Genomic DNA, 23,726 nt, shown 5'->3' on the forward strand with positions numbered 1-23,726 from the left:
TGCATAAGTCTACGATTAATAAATGGATTAAAAGATATAGAGAAGAGGGATATTCAGGATTGGAGGATAGAAGGAAAAATAACAAAAGACCAAGATTAACATCGCAAGAGGAGAATAGAAAAAATGTAGAAACAATGAACGAAGATCCTTTCCAGCCTACGTCAAGCATATTAAGAAAATTAGATCTGAACATATCAAAGATGACTGTATGCAGAAGGTTGCACGAAGCTGGAATCCATTGCCACCATGCTGTGCACAAAATAAAATTATCAGCTCAGCACAGAGAGGACAGAGTTGGATTTGCCTTGGAGCACTTGAGCAAAGGAGATGAATTCTGGCGTAAAGTTATCTGGACTGATGAAAAGGTGTTTCAATCTTCTGAAGGTGGGAGGATACATGTTTGGCGACCGGATGGAACCAGATTTAATGATAAATATGTCCTACCTATGAACAGAAATAATAGGATAACTATTGCTTATTGGGGTTGGATTTCAGGAAACGGTGTGGGTGATTTAATTGAAATTGACACTAAGATGAATTCAGCAGTGTATACAAGCATCCTAGAAAATCATATGCTGCCTAGTGTCAGAAGGATGTATCCGGTCCACGACTTACCAATGATCCAATTTGTCCAGGATAACTCCAGTGTGCACACATCCAAAATGACACGTGAATGGTTTGCAGAACATCCTGAAATTGAAAGGATGATTTGGCCATCGAGATCCCCAGATCTCAATTTAATAGAAAATGTCTGGGGTGTAATGGTAAAACGTTGGAGACCAGAACAAGAGAAGACCAAACATGAGCTAAGGTGTTACGTAAGAAGAGTATGGGAAGAGTTAAGAAACGAACCACAGATTTGCCAAAATCTTGTCCAATCTTTTCCGCGCCGTTTGGAAGAGGTAATTGCCGCAAATGGTTATGCCCTACAGTATTAAATGTAATTATAAATTTGTACTGTAATTTTAAAATTACATACATATATAATAATATTGTATTATGTGTCATGGTGAGAAACCAAAAAATAAAACTTATACATTAATACAACCACAGAGTTAATTTCATTTTTAACAACATTAAAGTTAACTTACCTTTCATTTTTATCAATTAATCTTCAACTTATGTTTCCAATTAACATGAATGGATGTAATAACCAATCTAACCTTCTTTATCATAATAAAATGTATTTAGATGTCAAAATCCCATTAGAAGTTTTGATAAATTAATCCTTCCTCATCCAAGTTGAGATAAAACGCATAATTTAACCTGTAATTAAAATCAAATAACCACAAAGCATATCTTCTTAACAATCTTCAAATATATTTTCACATATTTATAATAATTAATCAAACTCATCTGATATCCTCTCTTTTCCTGTTCTTCATTATAATCTTTTCTTAAACTTTTCCGAAACTTAGATTTAAAAACTGTAAACTTTGTTTACATTTAATTGACATTTCAAAAGTGGACAAATGTAAAGTTAGGGAACTAGAATTGTATATAACCCGTTAATTCCCTAGATACCCCTTGCCCCTTTATCTCCTGTTTCCCCTCGCCTGACGCCAGATTATTGGGCTCAACTGTAGATCAAGCAATACAGAAAAAATGGCCTGTCTTGGAACATTAATACTATTAGAAAACGAACCGTGCCATTATATTTAGTCGTGTCTATAGATGATTGGGATTATGTTTTGGACTCGCAATCCCATTTTCTTTTTTTTATTAACAATTTTTATAAGAAAAAAAAGGATTTTTTTTCTTTTATCGCTTTTATTTCAAATACTACCGATCCTTTTGAAATGATCTCAATAGACGATTTGTAAAGAATAAAAAGACAAATAATTTTGGACTAGTTTGAAGTCGATCGGATATAATTCGTTACGGAAAAAAATAGAAAAAACTGAAAAATTGGTACCTTTTTTAAAAATAAAGAGCTCTACAATTTTTTAAGATTAAGGACTGAAACTTTGAGAGAATGAAGATATTTTTGTCTATTTTAGGCGTTCAAAACCCCGACACGTTGGGATTAGTAATTTGTGCGAAATCGCAATATTTAAATTTTAAAGGTACTATTATCCAAGAAGGCTAGATGCGTTCTGGATCAGTCGATTAAAATTCCCGTTTTAGATTTTGAAAGTAGAAGTTAGAATAGAACGTATATCTTGATTTTCCGATAGTCTATCAGGAAATATGCGAAAAAAGCAATAAAACGTGAGCGAAATCGGCCGAGCGCTCGAAAGTCCCATAGCGGTGGGGATATAGCGCGCTAGTGGAGGAGAAGGCCATGTATACATAGTGGTTCGGATAAAACGCCCCAGAGCATTAACATAAAATGCTTTTAACTTCATAACTACAAGAGTTAGCAATTTTTGCTGTTAGACCTTTTTGAAGCGTCTTTTGATTTGCGTTCAGAAAGGTCTTAGAACAAAAATTGCTATCTCTTATAATTACGACGTTAAACAGCATTTCATGTCAATGGTCTGAAGCGTTTTATCTGAACCACTCTATATAGTAACATAAGCGCGTCGCGTGCTAGCTGATAATCTTTAACTCCCTTTATTTCAGGAACCAGTGGAGCTTTTCAGATGATTTTTTTTTTAAATTGATGTAGAAGAAAGTGAGGAATCTGATTCTGCTATTAGTTTTCTATAATTACTAAGGAATGAAATTTTAGCATCTATTTTTGTTTTAAAATATGTATATAATTTGTAGTATAATAAAAAATAAACAATAGGTATTTTCAAAAGAAAATTGATACTAGAATTTCATTCCTTAGTATTTATAGGAAATTAATAGCAGAATCGGATTCCATACTTTTTTCTGCATCAATGAAAAAAAGGTCATCTCAAAAGCTCCATTGGTTCTTGAGATAATGGGAGTTAATGATTAGCAGTTAGCATTCGACGCGCCTGTATTACTATATACATGGTCTTCTCCTCCGCTGGCGCGCTGTCCCTACCGCTACGGGACTTTCGAGCGCTTTGCCGTTTTCGCTCCCATTTGATTGCGTTTTTCGTATATTTCCCGATAGACTATCGGACAACCCAAGATATACGTTCTATACTCACTAACTTCTACTTTTAAAATCTTCAACGAGAATCTTAATCGACTGATCCAGAACGCATCCAGCCTTGTCGGAAAATAAGGCTTTTAAAGTTTAAATTGCGATTTCGCACAAATTACTAATCCGAACGTGTCTGGGTTTTGTAAGCCTAAAGTAGACAAAAATATCTATATTCTTTCAAAGTTTCAGCCCTTAATCTTCAAAAATGGCGGAGCTATTTATTTTTAAAAAGGGTACTAATTTTTCAGTTTTTTCTATTTTTCTCCGTAACGAATTATATCCGATCGACGTCAAACTAGTCCCAAATTATTTGTCTTTTTATTCTTTACAAATCGTCTATTGAGGTCATTTCAATAGGATCGGTAGTTTTTGAGATAAACGTGAAAAACGAAAAAAAATCAATTTTTTTTTTATTAAAATTGTTAATAGAAAAAATAAAATGGGACTTGCCAGTCCAAAACATAAGCCCAATAATCTATTGGCATGACCAAATATAATAACGCAGCTCGTTTTCTAATAGTATTAATGTCCCGAAAAAAACTTTATTGCTTGGCCTAAACGAAAAGATCGTAGATTATAGTTCAAACCTTCCGATAACAAAAATTGGATTTCGGATGCTCTTCTTCGTTCAAATTTAAAAGAATCATAAACTAATCCGACTTTTCTTATAGGCACGAGAAGCCCTAAATCCCTCAGAAACTCGTCGATTTTAATCGGAAATTCGATTATGGTTACCGGAAGGGTTGGATTAAATTCTATGAATTTTTCGTTTAACCACCTGCTGCGATTGCATCACTGCTGCTAAGTGAATGTGAATGCAAAATCCGACTGCGAGTTGGAAACGTTCATAATCACGGAAACTACAGCACTTTGATTACAGAACAACACATTGCGTACGAATCACGACATATCTCGTTTTTAGTAAATTGAACGGTGCAGCCGGGTCACGAGATATCTCGTTTTCATGTTTTTTTTTTATTCTATCGGCTACTTAAGCAACCAGCCGCAAATATTTTTATTATGTTACCATGGTAACGAAGCCGCTCGCATTCCTACGACAAATTTAGCGAAACACCTGAATCCCAAGCATGTAAGTCAACGCGCAGAGCGCTGTATTTAAAGTGTTAATATTATTTTACATAACAGGTACCGGAGGATTGCAAATTCAATTAACTGCCGAATACCATATATCGATACTCAGATACTGAGTATCGATACTTGAAAGTATCGTCCACTTCGGTATCCATTCCAAAGTACTCGATACTTTAGGGAAAAGTATCGATATTCCTAGGTATCGGTATCAAAGGACGTTTATTTTCAGAGATCAGATCCGGATCACGGATCAGACTTGTCGGAGAGTTGCAGTTTACGTAAAAATACTCCACAAAACCTTAGACTAACCCGGATCTAGTAAGGACGCTTCCACGAGTGACGGATCCGGATCCGGATTGTGGAGTGAGTTAGGTCCTACTCAGACAGACTATTCAGACCAGCTCGTACTCACTAGAGGTTCTGGTTTTGAACGTGTATTAGAAATACTCCTGTAACCGTTCACACGTTTATCTAAAAGATCGTATTTTAAACCGTTTAAATATTACTACACGAATATATCCGTGTATGCGTGTAATATTTTTGTTCTAGCCTAATGATCTATATACAGGGTGTTTCACGTAAGGCGCCCCAGCTCGAAATGAGGACTCAGAGCGCATGGTGGGGGCAGATGCATGTAATTGGCCGTGGAGGGAGAGAGAAGGAATAACGTGGAGAAGGATAGAGCTATCCTTTACTAGACGATACGCCTAGCGTATTGCTGTCCCATCCCTATCCCGCTCGAGGATCAAGAGAGAAAGAATAATTGGAGAAGGAAAGAGCTATACATTGGTATACGATACGCCTAGCGTATCGCTGCCACTCCCTTCCTCGCTCACACCAGTTATCTTTGGTCTACTCTTGTTCTCTTTCTCTCTCTCTCTCTCCAACCGCGGCCAATTAGATGCATCTGCCCCCACCATGCGCTCTAAGTTCTCTTTTCGAGCTGGGGCGCCTTACGTGAAACACCCGTATATATAAAAAGTAAAGGACTTAACTATGTCACATGAAATCGTGCATTTTATAGTGTTAACAAAAGTAAAAGAATATTACTTTTTTGAAAAAGAACTTTAATACTATAATTAATAATTATTAAACCTTACATCTTGATTTTGCAAGAAATGAGATCATTAGAAATTATTTAATAAATTTTCTATTTTGATACAAAAAAACTAACATATCTACATTTTCTGGCAAAAAACAACTTCTTTTCGGTGTAACAATATTTCCGGCTGTCGAAAAACATCGCTCAGAGCTAACTGACGTTGCCGGTATTATTGCAAATTTTTTTATGAGCTCTATTAATGTTGGATATTTTTTAGCTCGCGATTTCCACCACTCAATAGCATCTAGATCATATTTTAATTGGGGCTCAGCCAAATAATGTTGAAACTGGATGTTTATATCAGATATATCGTCGACATCATTACCACATAAATAATGCAAAGCACTTCTCTTATTAGGTACTTCGTTTTGTTTTATTTCGGCTTCTGGTGCAATAGAAGAAAGTAAATTTTTCACCTCATTGTGAATTGCCTCCCTTGCACATAAAGCTTCATGATCTTAATCTTTATATCTGGGATCTAAAAATGAAGCGATTTGTCCTAAAGACACAGTATTAGTTAACCCTATTGCCAAGAGCAAAACGGCTTTCTAGTTCATAAATTAACGTTTCATTAAAAAGCCGAAATCCATTTTTATCAAAATGTTCTTCGATATTTAAATGATTGTCTAGTATTTTCTTAACTAACGGTCTAACCATTGAAAGTGGAAAATGAGTTTCCCCATGGCGCTGAAGCTGGCAGAAAGTTTGCCAGCAGAAAGCTTCGCATCGTGTAACATGGACTCGAGCGCCAACTTCAGAGGGAAGAAAGATCAGATGCGTTTAATTATTTAGGCTGAAATTTATTGACAGACGAAAATAATTATAGGCATTTTCAACTGCATATTCTTATGCAGAATTAAATCACGAAGAGAATGGTACTAATTTCATCAGGGAGCTCGATTCGCGTAATAGTTTTTATTGACGAAGAATGTTGAAATGAAATAACCAAATCGTATTTTCATACTCTTTAGACTTTTCGCTATTACTTTCAGTCATTTTTTGTTAAGAAAAACTATTATGCGAGTCGAGCTCCCCGATGAAAATAGTACCATTCTCTTCGTTATTTAATTCTGCATAATAATATGCAGTTGAAAAAAATTAAAAATATTTCCTGCTATGAGCTAAACTTGACCGAAAGTTGGGTAACTTCAATTTTCCATGTTCATGTTGGCATAATTTGTCCAAAAAATCTATTAAAGGAATCGAGCTCTCCGATGAAGCTAGTACCATTATCTTCGTGATTTAATTCTGCATAAGAATATGCAGTTGAAATAAGTTAAAAAAATTTCCTGCTATGTGCAACTCTTGACAGAAAGTTGGGTAACATTTAATTTTTCCATGTTCATGTTGGTGTAATTTGTCCAAAAAATTTATTAAAGGAATCGAACTCCCCGATGAAATTAGTACCATTCTCTTCGTGATTTAATTCTGCATAAGAATATGCAGTTGAAAATGCCTATAATTATTTTCGTCTATCAATAAATTTCAGCCAAAATAATTAAACGCATCTGATCTTTCTTCCCTCTGAAGTTGGCGCTCGAGTCCATGTTACACGACGCAAAACTGTCTGCTGGCAAACTTTCTGCCAGCTTCAGCGTCATAGTTTCCCCACATAGAACCTTTGTTATTACGTTGAATGGTTTCAATTTTGAACAGACCCATTCTATCATCATCCATTCCTTTTCATTAATTTCTAATTTTTGTGCCATGGATGTATTAATGACGGTTCTATCTGATATCACATTCGATATAGGACATCTATTCCTATGAAGTCTTTCTAACATTATGTATGTTGAGTCCCACCTAGTTGGACAACATTGAAGTAATGATGCCTTCGGCATATCAAGCTGCATTTGTTTAATTTCCAACGACTGCTTTGCAATATTGGAGTGCTTAAAATGACCAACTACTTTACTGCATAATTGAATAAGTTGTTGGATATGTATTACTTTCAGCGTATAATTAACAGCAAGTTGAATAGTGTGAGCAGAGCATGGTACACTTGAAATCTCACTGTTTCAGATAATAAAGAAACAGCATTAATTATGTTTCTAGCATTATCGGAGACTATATTGGAACTTTTGTCGATATAACCCATTGTTTAAAAGTGTTGTCCAAATCGGCGGCGAGATTTTTTGCAATATGTCGTTCTTCTAATTCGTGTGTTGTAAGGGTATAGGTATTCGTACACCAATTACTATCAAGGATATGGGCAGTAACAGTAATGTAAGATGGTTGAGATAGTGGTGACCAACAGTCAGTCGTGCAAGCTATTGTTTTTGCAAGCTTTAAATTTTCTTTAATTTGATCTGTTAGCACTATCTTCAAATTATGCAACCTTTTTTTAATGGTTTCTTCTCGACAAATCCGATAATTTGGTTCAACAATTGACATGAAGTTTTTGAAACCACTGCTCGTGCAAAATGACAGAGGGAGCTGATTTAGTGCTATCATTTTGGCTAATGCCTGATGTATTTTCTCACTTCTTTCACGAGTACACAATTGAGCAGTACTGTTTTTACATTTTCTACGTTTATTTGGTGTTGGGAATGATATCGTAGTATCGTTCTCTTCTTGTATTTCGATTACTTCACTCTATTAAAATAATATTAATAATTAACATTTGATAATTCATAAAAATTTTATAAATCACGTCATTGTTTCAATCGCGTAATAAAATAATAGAAAACACATCATTTTCATTTTTTTCACTTGATTGTATTTTTCATGAGTAATATATTTTGGAAAATAAAAAAAAAAGATAGGAATAAATATACAATATTTAATATATGAAAGCACTGATGAAAAATTTAAACAGTAACGGCTATATGTTAATTACTTTAAATAATAAATTTTTCTATTCTTTTTTTGTTAAGAAATTTGAATGATATGACGTATTGCGTAGAATTGATTATTAAACTTTGATTCAACACCGATCAGAATTTATATTCTTGGTAGGCATATATAGTATACAGGGTGTAACAACAATGATGTTTTTAATTTTAACCACATATTCTTGGGGCCAAACTAAGTAGAAAAGTCCTATACTATAAGGTCCGGAAAAGCATCATTGCTGAGATAAATCAATTTTAAACCGATGAATCAAGGCTTTGATTCAACGGAAAAATTACTTTCTCTCACTGTCATTGACAGTTCCCCTTCAAAAAACAAAAGAAGTTTGTACTTCTCTGTCAATCCGTATTGTCGTACACGCATATACACACATTCACGCAACTACGCCCATTAATAATATTACCTCCTAATGTTTTACATTCCTGATCCTGGTGCTAATGAAATTTATTTTCTGGCTATTTTTAAAAGGATCTCCGGTAGCACCCATTCAATTGAAAAGTCTGGAAAATAATAAGGCGTTATTGGTAGATTAATTTCTAAGTCGTTTTATCTTTTCGGTAATGCGACTTCTGAACTGCTCTAAGTTAGTCAAGAAATAAGTATTATATTCAAAAAGCTATTATCAGAAATTGTATTTTTTTCCTGATTTTGAATCCCACTGTTTTATCAGATAGAGAAGTTTGCTGCGTCATTGGAATAGCAAAATGATTCGAAATTTGGTTTTCAAGTAAAGCCACAGTTTTATTTCGAAATTTCGGCCTAATAAGTGGAGAGCCTGAAGGATCCCTTTAAGTATAAATGAGTTTTTTTTCATTTTATGAAAGGATAAGTTACAAAATTAAGAATAATTTTTTATTAATGCTGTAGATTATTATTCATATTCTTTGCACGTTCTTAGGTACGAAAACATTTCAGATAACTTAGTAAATACTTATGCTTTTCTCTTTTAAAGTTTATTACGATTTGCTTGGTGAATTGTAAGATATTTCATTTGGTAACCTTATCAACTTCTAGTCACTATAAACTTGAATCTGGTTTAGCAATTGGCTAGTTTTACTGGCAAGTCCATTTAGGCAGATACTATGTAAAAATGCAAAAATTATAGAAAATCTATGGCATAAAGACAAAATTATTCATAATTTTGTGTATTGTCCTTTCAAAAAATGAAAATAGGCTTATTTATTAGTAAGGGGAGCCTTCAAGCTCTCCACTTAGTTTGAAATTTCTAGACAAGAGTATGGACTTACTTGAGAATCTATTTTCTAGTCATTTTTTTTTGCTCTTCCAATGATACACACAGCAAACTGCTCTATCTGATAAAACAGTGAGATTTATAAAAACAGAAAAAAAATACAATTTCTTATAATAGCTTTTTTAATATAATCCTTATTTTTTGACTACCTTAGAGCAGTTCATATGTCGCGTTACCAAAAAGATAAAACGACTTGAAAATTAATCTACGAATAACGCTGTATTATTCTCCACACTTTTCAATTAAATGGATGCTATTGAGGATCTGTTTAAAAATAGACACAAAATAGATTTCATTAACATCAGGATCAGGAATGTAAGACATTAGGAGGTAATATTATTAATTGACGTAGTTGCGTGAGTGTGTGTATATGCGTGTACGACAATACGGAAGGACAGAGAAGTACAAACTTCTTTTGTTTTTTGAAGGGGAACTGTCAACGAAAGTGAGAGTAAAGTAATTTTTCCGTCGAATCAAAGCCCTGATTTATCGGTTTAAAATTAATTTATCTCAGCAATGATGCTTTTCCGGACCTTATAGTATAGGACTTTTCTACTTAGTTTGGTCCCAAGAATATGTGGTTAAAATTAAAAACATCATTGCTGTTACACCCTGTATATTCATTTACCAATTCCTCATCTTCTACTGTAAGCAAATCTTTATCTGAAAAGACTTCAAATTTTGTTGGCATTAATGCGTGAATTATTTGCAAATGTCTTCCTAATGATCCAGTCGAACCACTAGAACAGGCAAATTCATTCTCTCCATCATTACACAAATTACAAAACGCTTTGTCCCCTTTGCGTCTTCCATGTTGCCATGCCCAACTTTTCCGTTTGGGCATAATAAATCTAATACTTCAAATGAGATAAGAACGAAATAATATAAAAAATATTTATTATAAAAGCAGTGTCTGGCTCAGTAAATCTTTAGTTCTTACCATAAATTGTTATCGGTGAGTAGTTCTTATTATGTAGTTTGGACGGAGCAATGGGAATTAAAATATTGCTTTCTCACAAACTTTTAAAAAACTTTTTAAGTTATGCTAATTATATAGGAAATAAGCTGAAATTGAATATAAACCTTATTGTTAAGGAGCGTTTTGGAAAATGAATCGGATTATCAATTTGAATTTAACCATTAAACGGATACAAATCAGCGTTGCCAGCTCCGCCATTTTGATTATACCAGGAGAAGGACACTCTTATTAAAGATTTCGGTCCAATGACTCCAGTGTTAGTTGCCTCCAATATATTCGCCCAGGCGGCGCTGCCCGATATGATGTATAGTACGATGACACATATTATCCTTTCCCTTCAATTTTCTATACTGTTGCTGGCTAGCGACTAACTTCATTTTTGTTGCTAAAAACTTGATTGTGGCATAACTAACATCATTATACAGCGTAGTATGTATAATCAAAATGGCGGAGTTGCCAACGCTGATACAAACTCACAATGCAAACAGAAAATTCCCAGATGAATCCGATTATCGATGTCTGTAGGATGCATATGGATTGGGATTGGTTTCAAGTAGACGGTCTCATTATAATTAATCATAAACCGATTGCATTCTACGAACATCAATAATTCGATTCATCTAGGGATTTTTTGGTTTTATTTGCAAGTGGGTTGTAACCCTGCAAAGATTAATCTTGAATTGATAACCAGATTAATTTTTGGAAATTTCCAACGATGTACTCTCGGAACTACGTGATTCAAATATAATTTATTTATCATTTGACTCACGCGGTAAAAATATGTGGTAATAGTGTTTACGTATTCGCGGAAAGTCAGTGGTAGGGTTTCAAATGTCACACGTTTCGGTGGGGATTAAATGGCGGTAAGAGGATCAAATTTCTGACAAGAGTGTAAAGACAATATTAATGATATGAAAATGATCAAAATGGTAGAGTGTCAATTTAATTTCAACCACTTTCATATCATTACAATAGTCTTGACACTCTTAACAGAGATTTGATTCTATTGCCCCCATTTTATCCCCACTAATAAGTAGGATAATTGACACCCTACTGCATATATGTAGTATATCTTAATTGCAAAGAATACACGAGTACACGGATATACGTGTAGTAATAACAACACGGATAGTAGTACGGATATGGTATTTATACGTTTCTAGGTGAAGAACGGTATCCGTGTAATAGGTACCTCTATAGTACTCACTTTTTTAAAGATGAGAAATTTTATTTTAAATAAATAAAGAAGACGGCAAGATAATTTTTTCAGTTGAGTAATTTATTACACTAATAAAATATTAAACGAATTTTATAAATGGAAAAAAATACTTTGTGTCTATTTAATTTCGTTACAAGTAAATAGGCTTTAAAAGAAAATAAATATTCTAATGAATAGTTTGCAGTAAAGATAATACAACAATAATGTTTCATCGAACAGAGGATAACGCATAAATATTTTCTTTGATTTCTAAATAATATCATTAATAACATAGTTTCTTAATTTCATTGTTTATTGGAAGCAATATGTTTAACATATGTATCCATGCTTCATTTTGTTGTCATAATATCCAACGTTTACATTGTTCAATACTTTACTACTAAGTAATCCAGGCATCGTTCTCTTTGTATATTCGTGCCGATACACTTTGTCATGCGGCGAGTCACTTCAATAGAGGAACTACGAGACAGGAATCAACGCGTAAGACTAGAGGTTTTCTCCAGGGTCCGTCAAAAGGGAAACATAAGGACGATATCTGGAGAGCGTAGTTAGTTAAATGCAAATCGCAGATGAATAATGTTTCGTTAATTCGATAATTGTAAAACGTGATAATTGTATTTCTTAGTTATTTTTGCTTCTCAAAAATAAACATTTTTTTCTAGGAGATTTTGGCCTTACAGGTCTTACCTGTTTTGAGCTCCTGCTCTACACAAGTGTTAATTATTTTTAATTTCCTATCCATACAACAAATAATGATATCTCTCAAAACTGAATTTGGTAAATAAATATGTGTATATAGTTTCTAAAATGAATTTCTTAAACAATTATTTAAAATTTTTATTATAGAAGCTGGACACCTAAGATCTTTCAAACACCCTCCTTATAATTCATCTATAAAATAAATGTTAAATATTTGTGTAAGGAATTCATTTCAGAAACTATATACACATATTTATTTACCAAATTCAGTTTTGAGAGATATCATTATTTGTTGTATGGATAGGAAATTAAAAATAATTAACACTTGTGTAGAGCAGGAGCTCAAAGCAGGTAAGACCTGTAAAGCCAAAATCTCCAAGAAAAAAATGTTTATTTTTGAGAAACAAAAATAATTAAGAAATACAATTATCACGTTTTACAATTATCGAATTAACGAAACATTATTCATCTGCGATTTGCATTTAACTAACTACGCTCTCCAGATATCGTCCTTATGTAACCCTTTTGACGGACACTGGAGAAAACCTCTAGTCTTACGCGTTGATTCCTGTCTCGTAGTTCCTCTATTGAACTGACTCGCCGCATGACAAAGTGTATCGGCACGAATATACAAAGAGAACGATGCCTGGATTACTTAGTAGTAAAGTATTGAACAATGTAAATGTTGGATATTATGACAACAAAATGAAGCATGAATACATATCTTAAACATATTGCTTCCAATAAACAATGAATTTAATAAACTTTGTTATTAATGATATTATTTAGAAATCAAAGAATATATTTATGCGTTAGCCTCTGTTCGACGAAACATTATTGTTGTAATATCTTTACTGCAAACTATTCATTAGAATATTTATTTTCGTTTAAAGCCTATTTACCTGTAACGAAATTAAATTGACACAAAGCATTTTTTTCCATTCATAAGATTGTAACGTTATTCCCGTCAGTGCGAGGGGCCACTCACACTACGGGTTTTCCCATTACCTTCGCCCGTCCTTTTCTATCGGTATCAGGGCGCCAGTTGGTCAGTTGGGTGGCCAACAACCCTACGTTATCAATTGGGTCCTTCGACCCCATTCTCTATGCATCTTATACGGCCCTGCGGCCATGCATATGGACGGTAGCGGCAGCCAGGGTCGCTCAGTATGCTAGGTCGTGGAGAGAGGGGAGGGTTCCTTACGGAAGTCCGAGCCTCGCAGACCTGCCTGCTGAGGGGCATACATTTCTCCTTCACCACCCACACACAGGTGGTGGTGAGGAGTGCGGGAACATGCGGTATCAATTGCCAAAGCATAGCGTTTTGCCAGGAGCGGACCACCACGGAGGCAATGTTCACGGCCCGTCCAGCCATAGCGCAAGCCTATGGGATTACGGAGGGCACCGGGACACATTCCAACGGGCTAACTACGCCCCTGCACAACCCACTATGCATTGGCCGGTATCCAGTCGTGACGTACGTGCAGGCTGGCCTATAGCACACGCCTCACGTACGCGAACGGACCCATGGATGTCTGAGTGCCGCGTCACGTGCTCACCAGCACGCACGGACACATCAGCACAGTCCCATGGTCGCGTTCCGACTGCCTGCTATGGCAGTCTGCGCACGACATTCGCGCAGCCTGCTTGACGCGCGTAACCAGCGTTCAAGCCAGACTCGATGTTCTATTTCCCCTCCTCGTGGGGACTTATAGACACTGTCATTGTTTTAGGACTCCCCGAGGCCGCTTCTCCTTATCTCAGGTTGCCTGGGTTGTTTGGCATGGCCCTGCCTTACTTCTCAGGACAACCTGGACATCGTTTACTGGAGCGCCGGTCTTTTCATCCGGGCCTCTGCCTGTCAACGGGGTCTATCCTTGACGTTAGCTATAATCCACTCGTGAGCCTATCTCACGAGTCGGTAACGTAGGGATTAATAATATCCACTGTTCGGTAGCTTTTATGTTCTTTATTCGGTATCTCGAATACGTAACGGGGAACTTCGTTACAAGATTCGTTTAATATTTTATTAATGTAATAAATTACTCGTCCCACAAAAAACAGACTTCGCCTGTAAAAAAAGGCGGCAAGTACATAAACCATCTAGCATAAATAATATAGTAAAATTATCCATTTAAAAAAAGTAGTGAAATCCAAATATTAGGCAAGTGTATTTTTTCACCTTAGCAAAAGTTAAATTTTTGAAAAAAAAAAGAACAAAAAAGTTACTTGCCGGGCCCGTAATGTCCATGCACAGTGAGAAATAGAATCGTCTGTGGTTCGGCTAACTTCACTCTGTATTTTAACATGAAATTTGCTGTACTACGCTATAGCTAAATCTCACACACGATTCAATTTCCCACTGTGCATGGACATTACGGGCCCGGCAAGTAACTTTTTTGTTCCTTTTTTTTTTCAAAAATTTATCTTTTGCTAAGGTTAAAAAATACACTTGCCTAATATTTGAATTTCACTACTTTTTTTAAATGGATAATTTTACTATATTATTTATGCTAGATGGTTTATGTACTTGCCGCCTTTTTTTACAGGCGAAGTCTGTTTTTTGTGGGATTTCATAACGTTTTGTAAGAGTATAATATTTCAAATAATTAAATCATTCTTTTAATTTTTCTACAGAATTTAAAGAAAATTTCCACACTTCTCATTTTTTGAAATAGCAGCGCTTAACTAATAAAATAATATATATTAATATTGAAAAAATATCACAGTCAACACATTGAATTTATTGATATTTGTAATGCATTCTGCATAAATGAACTTCATAATTAATGCTCCGGCCACTTGTTTAATGTTTTCAGTTTCACTATAATAAAAGTTTGATTAAATTTTTCATAGTCAATAAACATACTTTCAACATATGAAAATAATTAAGTAAAATGTATGTTTTAATTAATTAACATTTTCTGTTTATCAACATTTGACTTTTACCACCATCTGACCTTGCCAGAGACTTCACTAGTTTCATCAACTACTTGAGTTGATACTGGGGCAAGACTGGACTAGCAATTCGCAAAGCTTTGAATAAGCTACAATCAAGCATATATTCAAAGCTGACATTGTCGTTTTGCATACCACGTTTCTTTTTAGCACCAATTACTCTCACATTTATGCTGCTAATTCTTGACAAAGGTGACATAGGAGATACATTAGCGAGTCATACTTATAACATTTCCTGTGCCAGAGTCCTCAGATGTTCGTTTCGCTAATTTCTATATACTAGTGAAACTGGTCGTATTTCTGGTGCTGCAAAATAGAGTGGAAACCATTAATTTTTGGACTGAGTTTCAATTGAGAATAAACGTGCATTTTTTCATCCATACCAATGACTAGTATACTGCCTTTGGCCTAGTATACTAGCATAGGTAACGGAGGAAAACAATCAGCAGTTACTAACTCAATTTTACAGAATTTCATCCAATGAATTTCATCCTTAAATTATGGCTGAACAGTGGGCGACGTTTTTCTGGAAATTGGCTTATTCTTACTTTGCCAATCTTTCAATGCTTTTATTTTTGCCTGTTTCAAGTACCAGTATGCAGGAGTGAAAGGCCAATGTTTGAGTCAACTCCAATAGTCAGTTTGTGAGCGAACTTTCTTCCTTGGTTTTCTAATTCAATTGTACCAAATGTATTTCATTCAAAGCACAAGTATTACTATTTACTATAATACACCTGCACAGTAACTGTAAAATACTAAATGATAACACTATGAGTAAGCCTGAAATCAAAATTTTACCATATGATAATGCACATAATTTAGTAAATTCAACAATACCATTGAGTATACTAGTTTTCCTTAATCTTTTCAGATATTCAATTATTTACCATCTTCTCTTAATAATGTAGCCGTTAGACATAAATTACATTAGGGTTAGACGATTGTTAGTACTCGATGAAACATTTTTGCAGGAAATTATATGCACTTCAACCAAAACCATAATACCCCAATGCTGTTCCTGCAACCATTCCACTGTTTGTTCAGCCTCCCAAGAACGCTTTTGTGTATGTGTCATCATGGAATATGTTGTAACTAAAAAACTATAGCCCATTGGCTTCTCTTTTCCTTTACTAGTAAACAGATATAACATCCAGTCATCAGCAGTTGACCACATTTGAAATTGCTGCTTCCATTGCTCAACCAAAACTCTATAGTTGAATAAAACCAAAACTCTGTTTTCCAGCACTACTTGGTAACACTATCTTCTTTATCTATCTTATTATAAAAAGTAGTAATATTTTCTGGAACTGTAACTGATTCCTCTGTAACTTCAGTAGAACCTTTTGGTGCTTGCATTTTTCCAAGAATTATTATAGCATTTGGCACTAGTATGATTTCAAATCAGAGCTGCATACAAGGAATATATTTTATTTATAACCTGAAATAAAATCCCACAAAGTACCACCGAACATTAAAGCTTAATATATTTTTCATTACATTATTACTTATCTGATAATCTTGCTTACTCGTTCATGTTTCTCCCTTAAATTATCAGTAGTTCTGATTATATTACACTATCATCACAACCGATTGATTGTTATAAAAATGTTAAGGTTATGCCGGTAAACCTTACAATTCAATTGACAGTTAACAGAATCGCCATATTAGTTATGGATTATATCGATTATTTAGTCGTTGAGTTAGTAAAAATGACGTCATTTTCTTTAGCGGTTAACTTCAGCCCGAGACATATATTCTGGCTGGAGAAGATGACGAAGAAGAATCTTAATTTTTAATATACAGGGTGTAACGAAACGACCGCCTTTTCTCGTAACTGGACGTTCGGGGTGACAAACTGAGTGCACGTGTAAAATTTCGTTCGAATCGTTCAAGAGGTTTAAAAGTTATCTCTATTTAAAAATCACCCTTTTTCAGTCCTTTTCGAACGACTTTAACTGCATAATGGAAAGTGGAGAAAGTGAAAAACAATTGATGAGCACCCAGATAGAATGTAAAAATTATCGATCGCGTGCGGTAATACTTTTGTTATTTATTTCTTTAATCTGGCTATTAGATTAATTTTAAAAATAACAAAATCCTTTACATTACAATTCCAATTCAATTCAGTACAAGCATCATTGACTGATTTGATGGAAAGAGCGAGTTGACGAAATGTAAAGGAAAGTATCAAATGCTAAGATATCGCGCAAGCGCAATGATAACTTAATAGACAATGCATGAGGGCATTCTCTTTCTACTAACGAAGCTAAAGGGAATGATTCAAAATCAATACATTGATGAAGGAGAAAACTAAACTCACCCATTAAATGTTCTGCAAGTTCCTTTAAATCGAAGTTTTTGAAAAAGCTTCAAACTGGCTCCTCGATGATTTCCAGAAAGCACACTATCACTGATTTTGCATTTAAACACTTATGAATTTAAACAAATTAGGTATTAACCTACGTTTCTTCAAAACACTGGTGAATTTGACACTTTTGAACTGTTTGAAGTAGGGTGATTAAGAGTGGTCGAAACGAATTATTGATTACTCTATCTCTCTGTGTCTCTCTTTTCAGCCTACTTCAAACAGTTTAAAAAGTGTCAAATTAACCGGTGTTTTGAAGAAACATAGGTTAACACCTAATTTGCTTAAATTCGCGAGTTCTTAAATGCAAAATCAATGAAAGTGTGCATTCTGGAAATCATCGAGGAGCCAGTTTGAAGCTTTTTCAAAAACTTCGGTGTAAAGGAACTTGGAGAACAATAATGGGTAAGTTTAATTTTTTCTATCATCAATGAATTGATTTTAAATAATTCTTTTTACCTTCGTTTGTAGAAAGAAAATGCCTTGATGTGTTTCCTATTAAATTATCAGTGCAGTCGCGTGACATCTTAGCTTTTGATACTTTCCTTTTCATTCTATCTTCTCCCTCTTTCCATCAATTCAGTCAATGATACTTGTATTGAATTGATTTGGAATTGTAATGAAATAGATTTTGCTATTTTTAAAATTAATCTAATAGCCAAATTAATGAAATAAATAGCAAATGTATTATCGCGCGCGATCGATAATTTTTACATTCTAGTGGGGTGTTCGTCAATTGTTTTTTTCACTTTCTCCACTTTATTTTGCACAGTTAAAGTCGTTCGAAAAGGACCGAAAAAGGGTGAGTTTTAAATGGAAATAACTTTTAAACCCCTTGAACGATTCGAACAAAATTTTACACGTGCATTTGGATGGTCACCCCGAACCTCCAGTTACGAGAAAAGGCGGTCGTTTCGTTACACCCTGTATATATAGCTAACAGAGTATGAGATCTCTGGATGCGTGAACCGATTTTGATGTTCATGGGCTCAAATAAAAGCTTGTTCCATATCATTTCAAGAAAAGCTTTACTGAAATCATGACAGTGTATCATTCATGGAGAAAAATCGATTTAAAAATTGAGACGGCCAAACTTGCTGTATAAGATACAGTAGTGCCTCGACGGCGGTATAGATACGTCTATACCTACTTTTATGTACTTGCCGTCGAGACACTACCGTGTCTCTTGATCTCATAAGTTTATCTTGCCATCTTCTCTATTTATTTAAAATAAAATGTCTCATCTTTAAAGAATTATGAGTACGAGCTAGTCTAGCTAGTCTTTCTGAGTAGGCTCTAGCTTACTCTACTAATCCGGATCCGGATCTGTCACTCGCGGAAGCCTCCTCACTAGATCCGTGTTAGTCTAAGATTGTGTGGGGTATTCTTTCGTAAGTTGCAACTCTGCGACAAGTCTGATCCGTGATCCGAATCTGATCTCTGAAAATAAACGTCCGAAAGCCCATCCCTAGTTGGTAGTAGTAACAAATTTAGAGACCCAAATGTAGGTTGGTAGTAGTGGAAAAATAACGCCACTTATGCGGTCAAGTTCAGCCCAAGACATACACTTCGGCTGGGGATGAAGAAGAAGAATCTTATTTTCAACATACACGTTTCTAACAGAGCATGAGATCTCTGGATTCCATGAATCGTTTTTGATGTTCATGGTCTGAAATGAAAGCTGGTTCAAGACCATTTTATAAGAAAAGTTTTAATTAAATTACGACAATGGATCATTTACGGAGATAAATTAGTTTGAAAATTGGGACGGCCAAATTTGCTGTATAAGTTACATGGTAGCGCGCAGCAGTATGTACTTGCCGCCGAGACACTACCGTGTCTCTTGATACTCCATGACTGACGACATCTACCCAGTGTGTTAAGTACACGATTTTACGTTACACGCTGGACATTAAAAATCTTAATAGTTCGAAAATTATTGTTTTACTGGAAAAATACGTGAATAAAGATAAACCTAAAATTTGTTCAGAAACTCACATCTTTACTGGTATACGCAAATATTGAAATACTCTGTATTGCAAGCCACAGTTAGTGAAAAGATCGAAGTAATAAATGCTTAATTAGATAATGATAAAAGTTAGCCTTCCCTATAATGACTAATAAATTTTATATTTAAAATTGCTTTTACCTTACAAACAATACAAAATTTTTCTTTTTATACAGAGAAACAATGTTTGGACGAAGGAGATACTAAATCTGGGAACGGTCCTAGCCTACCTCAAAGTCCGAATACCGTTGAAGGAGTAATTGGTGGAGCAAAATCTGTTGATAGTGATTTTGAAGAACCAAAACAGATTATACTAGATGGTTCAATAGATGTAAGCCTTTCATTATGCGGTGGTTTGGATACTGAAAATGGACCATCTGAAGACTTCTTTCAACGGAATCTATTGCAATATGAAGATATTTGTGCAGACTTTAAGCTTTTTGAAAATCCTAACCTAGTGGTAAAAATTAATGGAAAATTTTATAATTGGACTATGGCTTGTCCTATAATTATAACTTACGCTGCTTATCAGAAGTATTTACCTCGAAACTGCATCGAAAACTTATGTACTCAATACGTATCGTTACCAATGCACGAAGTAGAGAAGCCAAATAGTGGGAAGCCTGAAACACGCAGCAGTTATAGCTCTTGGTTTTCGTGGAGACGATCTGTTCAGCCTACGAAAAGCTCTGATCAGAAAGACCAAAATGGTTTGTATTATTATAATATTATATACTCTAAATTTATACACCTTATTTTTTAACAACTTATGCAAATATTAATTTACAGTGAACCTCCAGTTAGCTTCTCAGCCTTCTGAAACCTCAATAGATATGACAAATGCAATATCAGTTGGTGAAATAGACTCTCCAAACAGGTAGTTAGCTTTAGAAATATTATGTTCATTAAAGTGCTTTAAATACTTTTCTCTTACGGCGTCAACAAATATTGCTTTTTATAGAAAAATCATGTACGTAAAACGAGCTCATCAGAATAAATTAAACCCAATTTCAGAAGGCTACTTTTAAAGGTCCAAAATTCCGTAGTAAGATTTCCCTGAGGGAATTTTATGGGAACTTCTTTGTGTTTCGCATGTACCTATACATCACCAAGTGACTTTAAGATATTTTTTAAACGTCTTTTAGTCAAGTGTGCTGTATGGGTAGTATTATCCTCTGAAATGTTTTCCTATTTTATATCGAGTCATTCGGGGTAGGAGTACGTAGAGTCCTTATTTCGATTAGGTGGAAAGGATTTTAAATGCATGTACGATACACACATTATTAGTTATTAGTGGCTTTATTGGAACGACGTGGTAGATAGCCATATGTTATTGTGTCATTGAAATTCAATGTAAACATTAAAACCAATGGCTCAGTTACTAAAGTTTAATTGTTAGCAAAAGTTGGCTGTATTTTATATAAATAAACTATAACTGAAATATTTCTTGTTATAAGGCTCAGTTTATGATGTTTTCGCCGGGAGGTTTTTAAATATTAGACTCGGTATGTACAATGACCGGCAGAAATGGCGGCCTTGATGCGTTTTGGAACCGCGTTTTAGGATCTTTCACTGTATAGAGACCGTGCACACTAGCAAAATGACAGTGAGATAAGAATGTATATTGGTGTATATGCATACTATCAGCGCAAACTATCGGTCAATTTTCGCAGTTTTTGAGTGTAATTTATTTATACGTATACAGTTATACATTCACACTTCGCTATCATTGTGTTGGTGTGCACGGTTTCTATACTCTATTCTGCTAGGTGGAGATAGGGGAATGGAACGCGATAACTATAGTAGTTCGTCTAACTCGCTCTAAATGCGTGAGTGCGAGAGAGAGAGAGAGAGAGAGAAAGAGAGAGCTTTATACGACATAGCAGGGCAAGCCAGGCGTCTCAAGGCTTATTTCTATCTGTGCTATTGCCTATGGCTATCTCTCTTGCTCGGTAAGAATCATTCGTCCGTCCTTGTTTAGGTCAGTTCTACGCCAATGGATACTCTCTAAAGAAGATTTTCTCAGGCGACACCATTGAAGACTGCGATTACAGCGGGGATTTTAAAATAATGTGCACCTGTCACTGTCAAACGTCAGTATGAAAAATTATTGTCGCTTACAGCGTTTGGTGCAATTAACATTATAAGTCTGGATTATTATATGATATTCTGTAATTCACACACACACACATATATATATGTAAGCTATACGCTTGTATCACATATATGGATACTGAGATCTGTCACAGGAGTCGCCACAGGACGGAGCAGCGTCTTGGAGGGAGAAGGAGGAATTGGGAAAAGAGAATAAGGGGAGTAGATGGAAGGAAGAGTTTCAATAGAAAGACTTGAGAGTGAATAGTTCACGGCTCTTATAAGGATTGCAAAGAATTAAGAATCAGTGAAATGTGATAACAGTGATTGGGTGAAGAGTACAAATAGAGAAGCATAAACATTGAATTGTTGATTTGTAATGTTCTTATTCTTTTAAACAAAAACACAGGGTTGATTCATCTAAAAATAGAGTTTTTATTAGTTATAATAAATTGATTCATATGTACACGTGTTTCTTACACCAACCTAAAAATAGAGAATCAACAATTCGCTTGTTTTGTGAAATAAGAATAATCTACAAGGTTATATATACATAATATCATGGCAAAACTTAAGTTTCGTTTTGAAGTTGTAGTAGCAACTGATCCAAAGTCAAGTATCATAATAATTACATCGATCACCAACAACGAGAATGTACAATTTGAAGTGCCACGAAATTTAGGTCTGTTACAGAATCATGGAAAATTGATAACATTACCAGAATACAAAAAAGTTAAAACTACGCTTACAAGACGTGGCCAAATTCGTAACGTATGGTTTAACCTACCAGATGAAGTTTTAGTTGACTATATCGATGAGAGTGGTAATATGTCAATGGGAGAATATCTCTTGGAAGAGATACAAACTCCAGAAAAGCATAAAGATAAAAATTTAGTAGAAATTCTAGAAAAACTATCTGAAGAAAAGAAGTATAATCCAACTGACAAAAATCCGAATTTAATTAAAATTTCTGAAAAATTTGTAATAGAAAAATTCAATGGTAAAAATGTAAGCGCAATTCAATGGTTATCAACTTATAAAAGTGAATGTGAAAGATTAAATATAATGAAGGACGCAGAAAAAATTGAAGTCCTAAGATTATTTTTAGAAGAAAGCTGTAAAGATTGGCATAGTTCTATGTTGATAAAAAATACGTTAAATTCAGAATGGAAAGTTTGGGAGGAAAATTTCTTAGAGACTTTTGCAGACAAAGGATGGTCTCCAGTCTTACATGCCATTAACTATAGATTTTTTAATGGATCTGTTTTGGATTATGCCTTAAAAAAAGAACGTCTTTTGTTAGAAGTAAACAAAAATATTGATAATTTAACTATAATTAACTTAATTGCTGTAGGATTACCTGAAAATATCAGAGAAAAAATAGATAGAGAAATCTTAAAAAATTCACAAGACTTATTTAATGAATTAAGGAGGTATGAAAAACTGTCAAATAAAAAACTTACAGATAATAACAAAAACTTTAAAAAATTCCCAAGACCAGATGAAAAGAAACCATGCACGTTATGTGAAAAGAAAGGTAAACAAAACAGATACCATCCAGAACATTTATGTTGGTACAAAACAAAAACATTTAACGTGGAAAAGCATAATTTATCCACAAATTCAATATTAGATGTAGAATTAAATGAAAACAAAAAAAACTAACATTCCTACCATTAATAAAAATTGACGTACTATTGAATGATGTTCTACAAGTAAAAGGAATCTATGATCCTGGATCACAAGTAACAGTAATCAATTCAAAATTAGTAAAAATAAAGCATAACAAAAAAGATCAAACAAGTAGTACGTTAAAATCGATTAATGGTAGGGGAAAAACAAATGGTGTAACAACACTAAAAGCAAAGATACTAAACATAGAAAAAAATATAAATGCATTTATATTAGAAAATAAAGAATTTGATCATGATCTCATAATAGGACTTGATACAATAGATAAATTCAAACTAACTCATAATGAGAATTTGAATATAATAAAACTAGAAGAAAATAGAAATAAAAAAATAGATGAAATTATAGG

The 23,726-nt window shown here is 34.4% G+C and overlaps 1 protein-coding gene across 6 annotated transcripts in view; it reads left to right on the plus strand.

Moving 5' to 3' along the window:
• The window catches only part of Lpin (phosphatidate phosphatase LPIN), a 290,109-nt gene that overhangs the window by 179,760 nt on the left and 86,623 nt on the right, over positions 1 to 23,726 (plus strand). For all 6 annotated transcript variants that reach the window (XM_066740441.1, XM_066740440.1, XM_066740444.1 and 3 more), the window contains exons 7-8: positions 19,768 to 20,301; positions 20,381 to 20,468. In XM_066740441.1, the coding sequence (XP_066596538.1) occupies positions 19,768 to 20,301; positions 20,381 to 20,468 (622 nt within the window). The remainder of the gene's footprint in view (positions 1 to 19,767; positions 20,302 to 20,380; positions 20,469 to 23,726) is intronic.

Source organism: Prorops nasuta, unplaced genomic scaffold (genome assembly GCF_024137725.1).
Source record: "Prorops nasuta isolate Cenicafe-Biocafe unplaced genomic scaffold, Cenicafe_Pnas_1.2 PNAS00023, whole genome shotgun sequence".
Classification (NCBI taxonomy): Eukaryota; Metazoa; Arthropoda; class Insecta; order Hymenoptera; family Bethylidae; genus Prorops; species Prorops nasuta.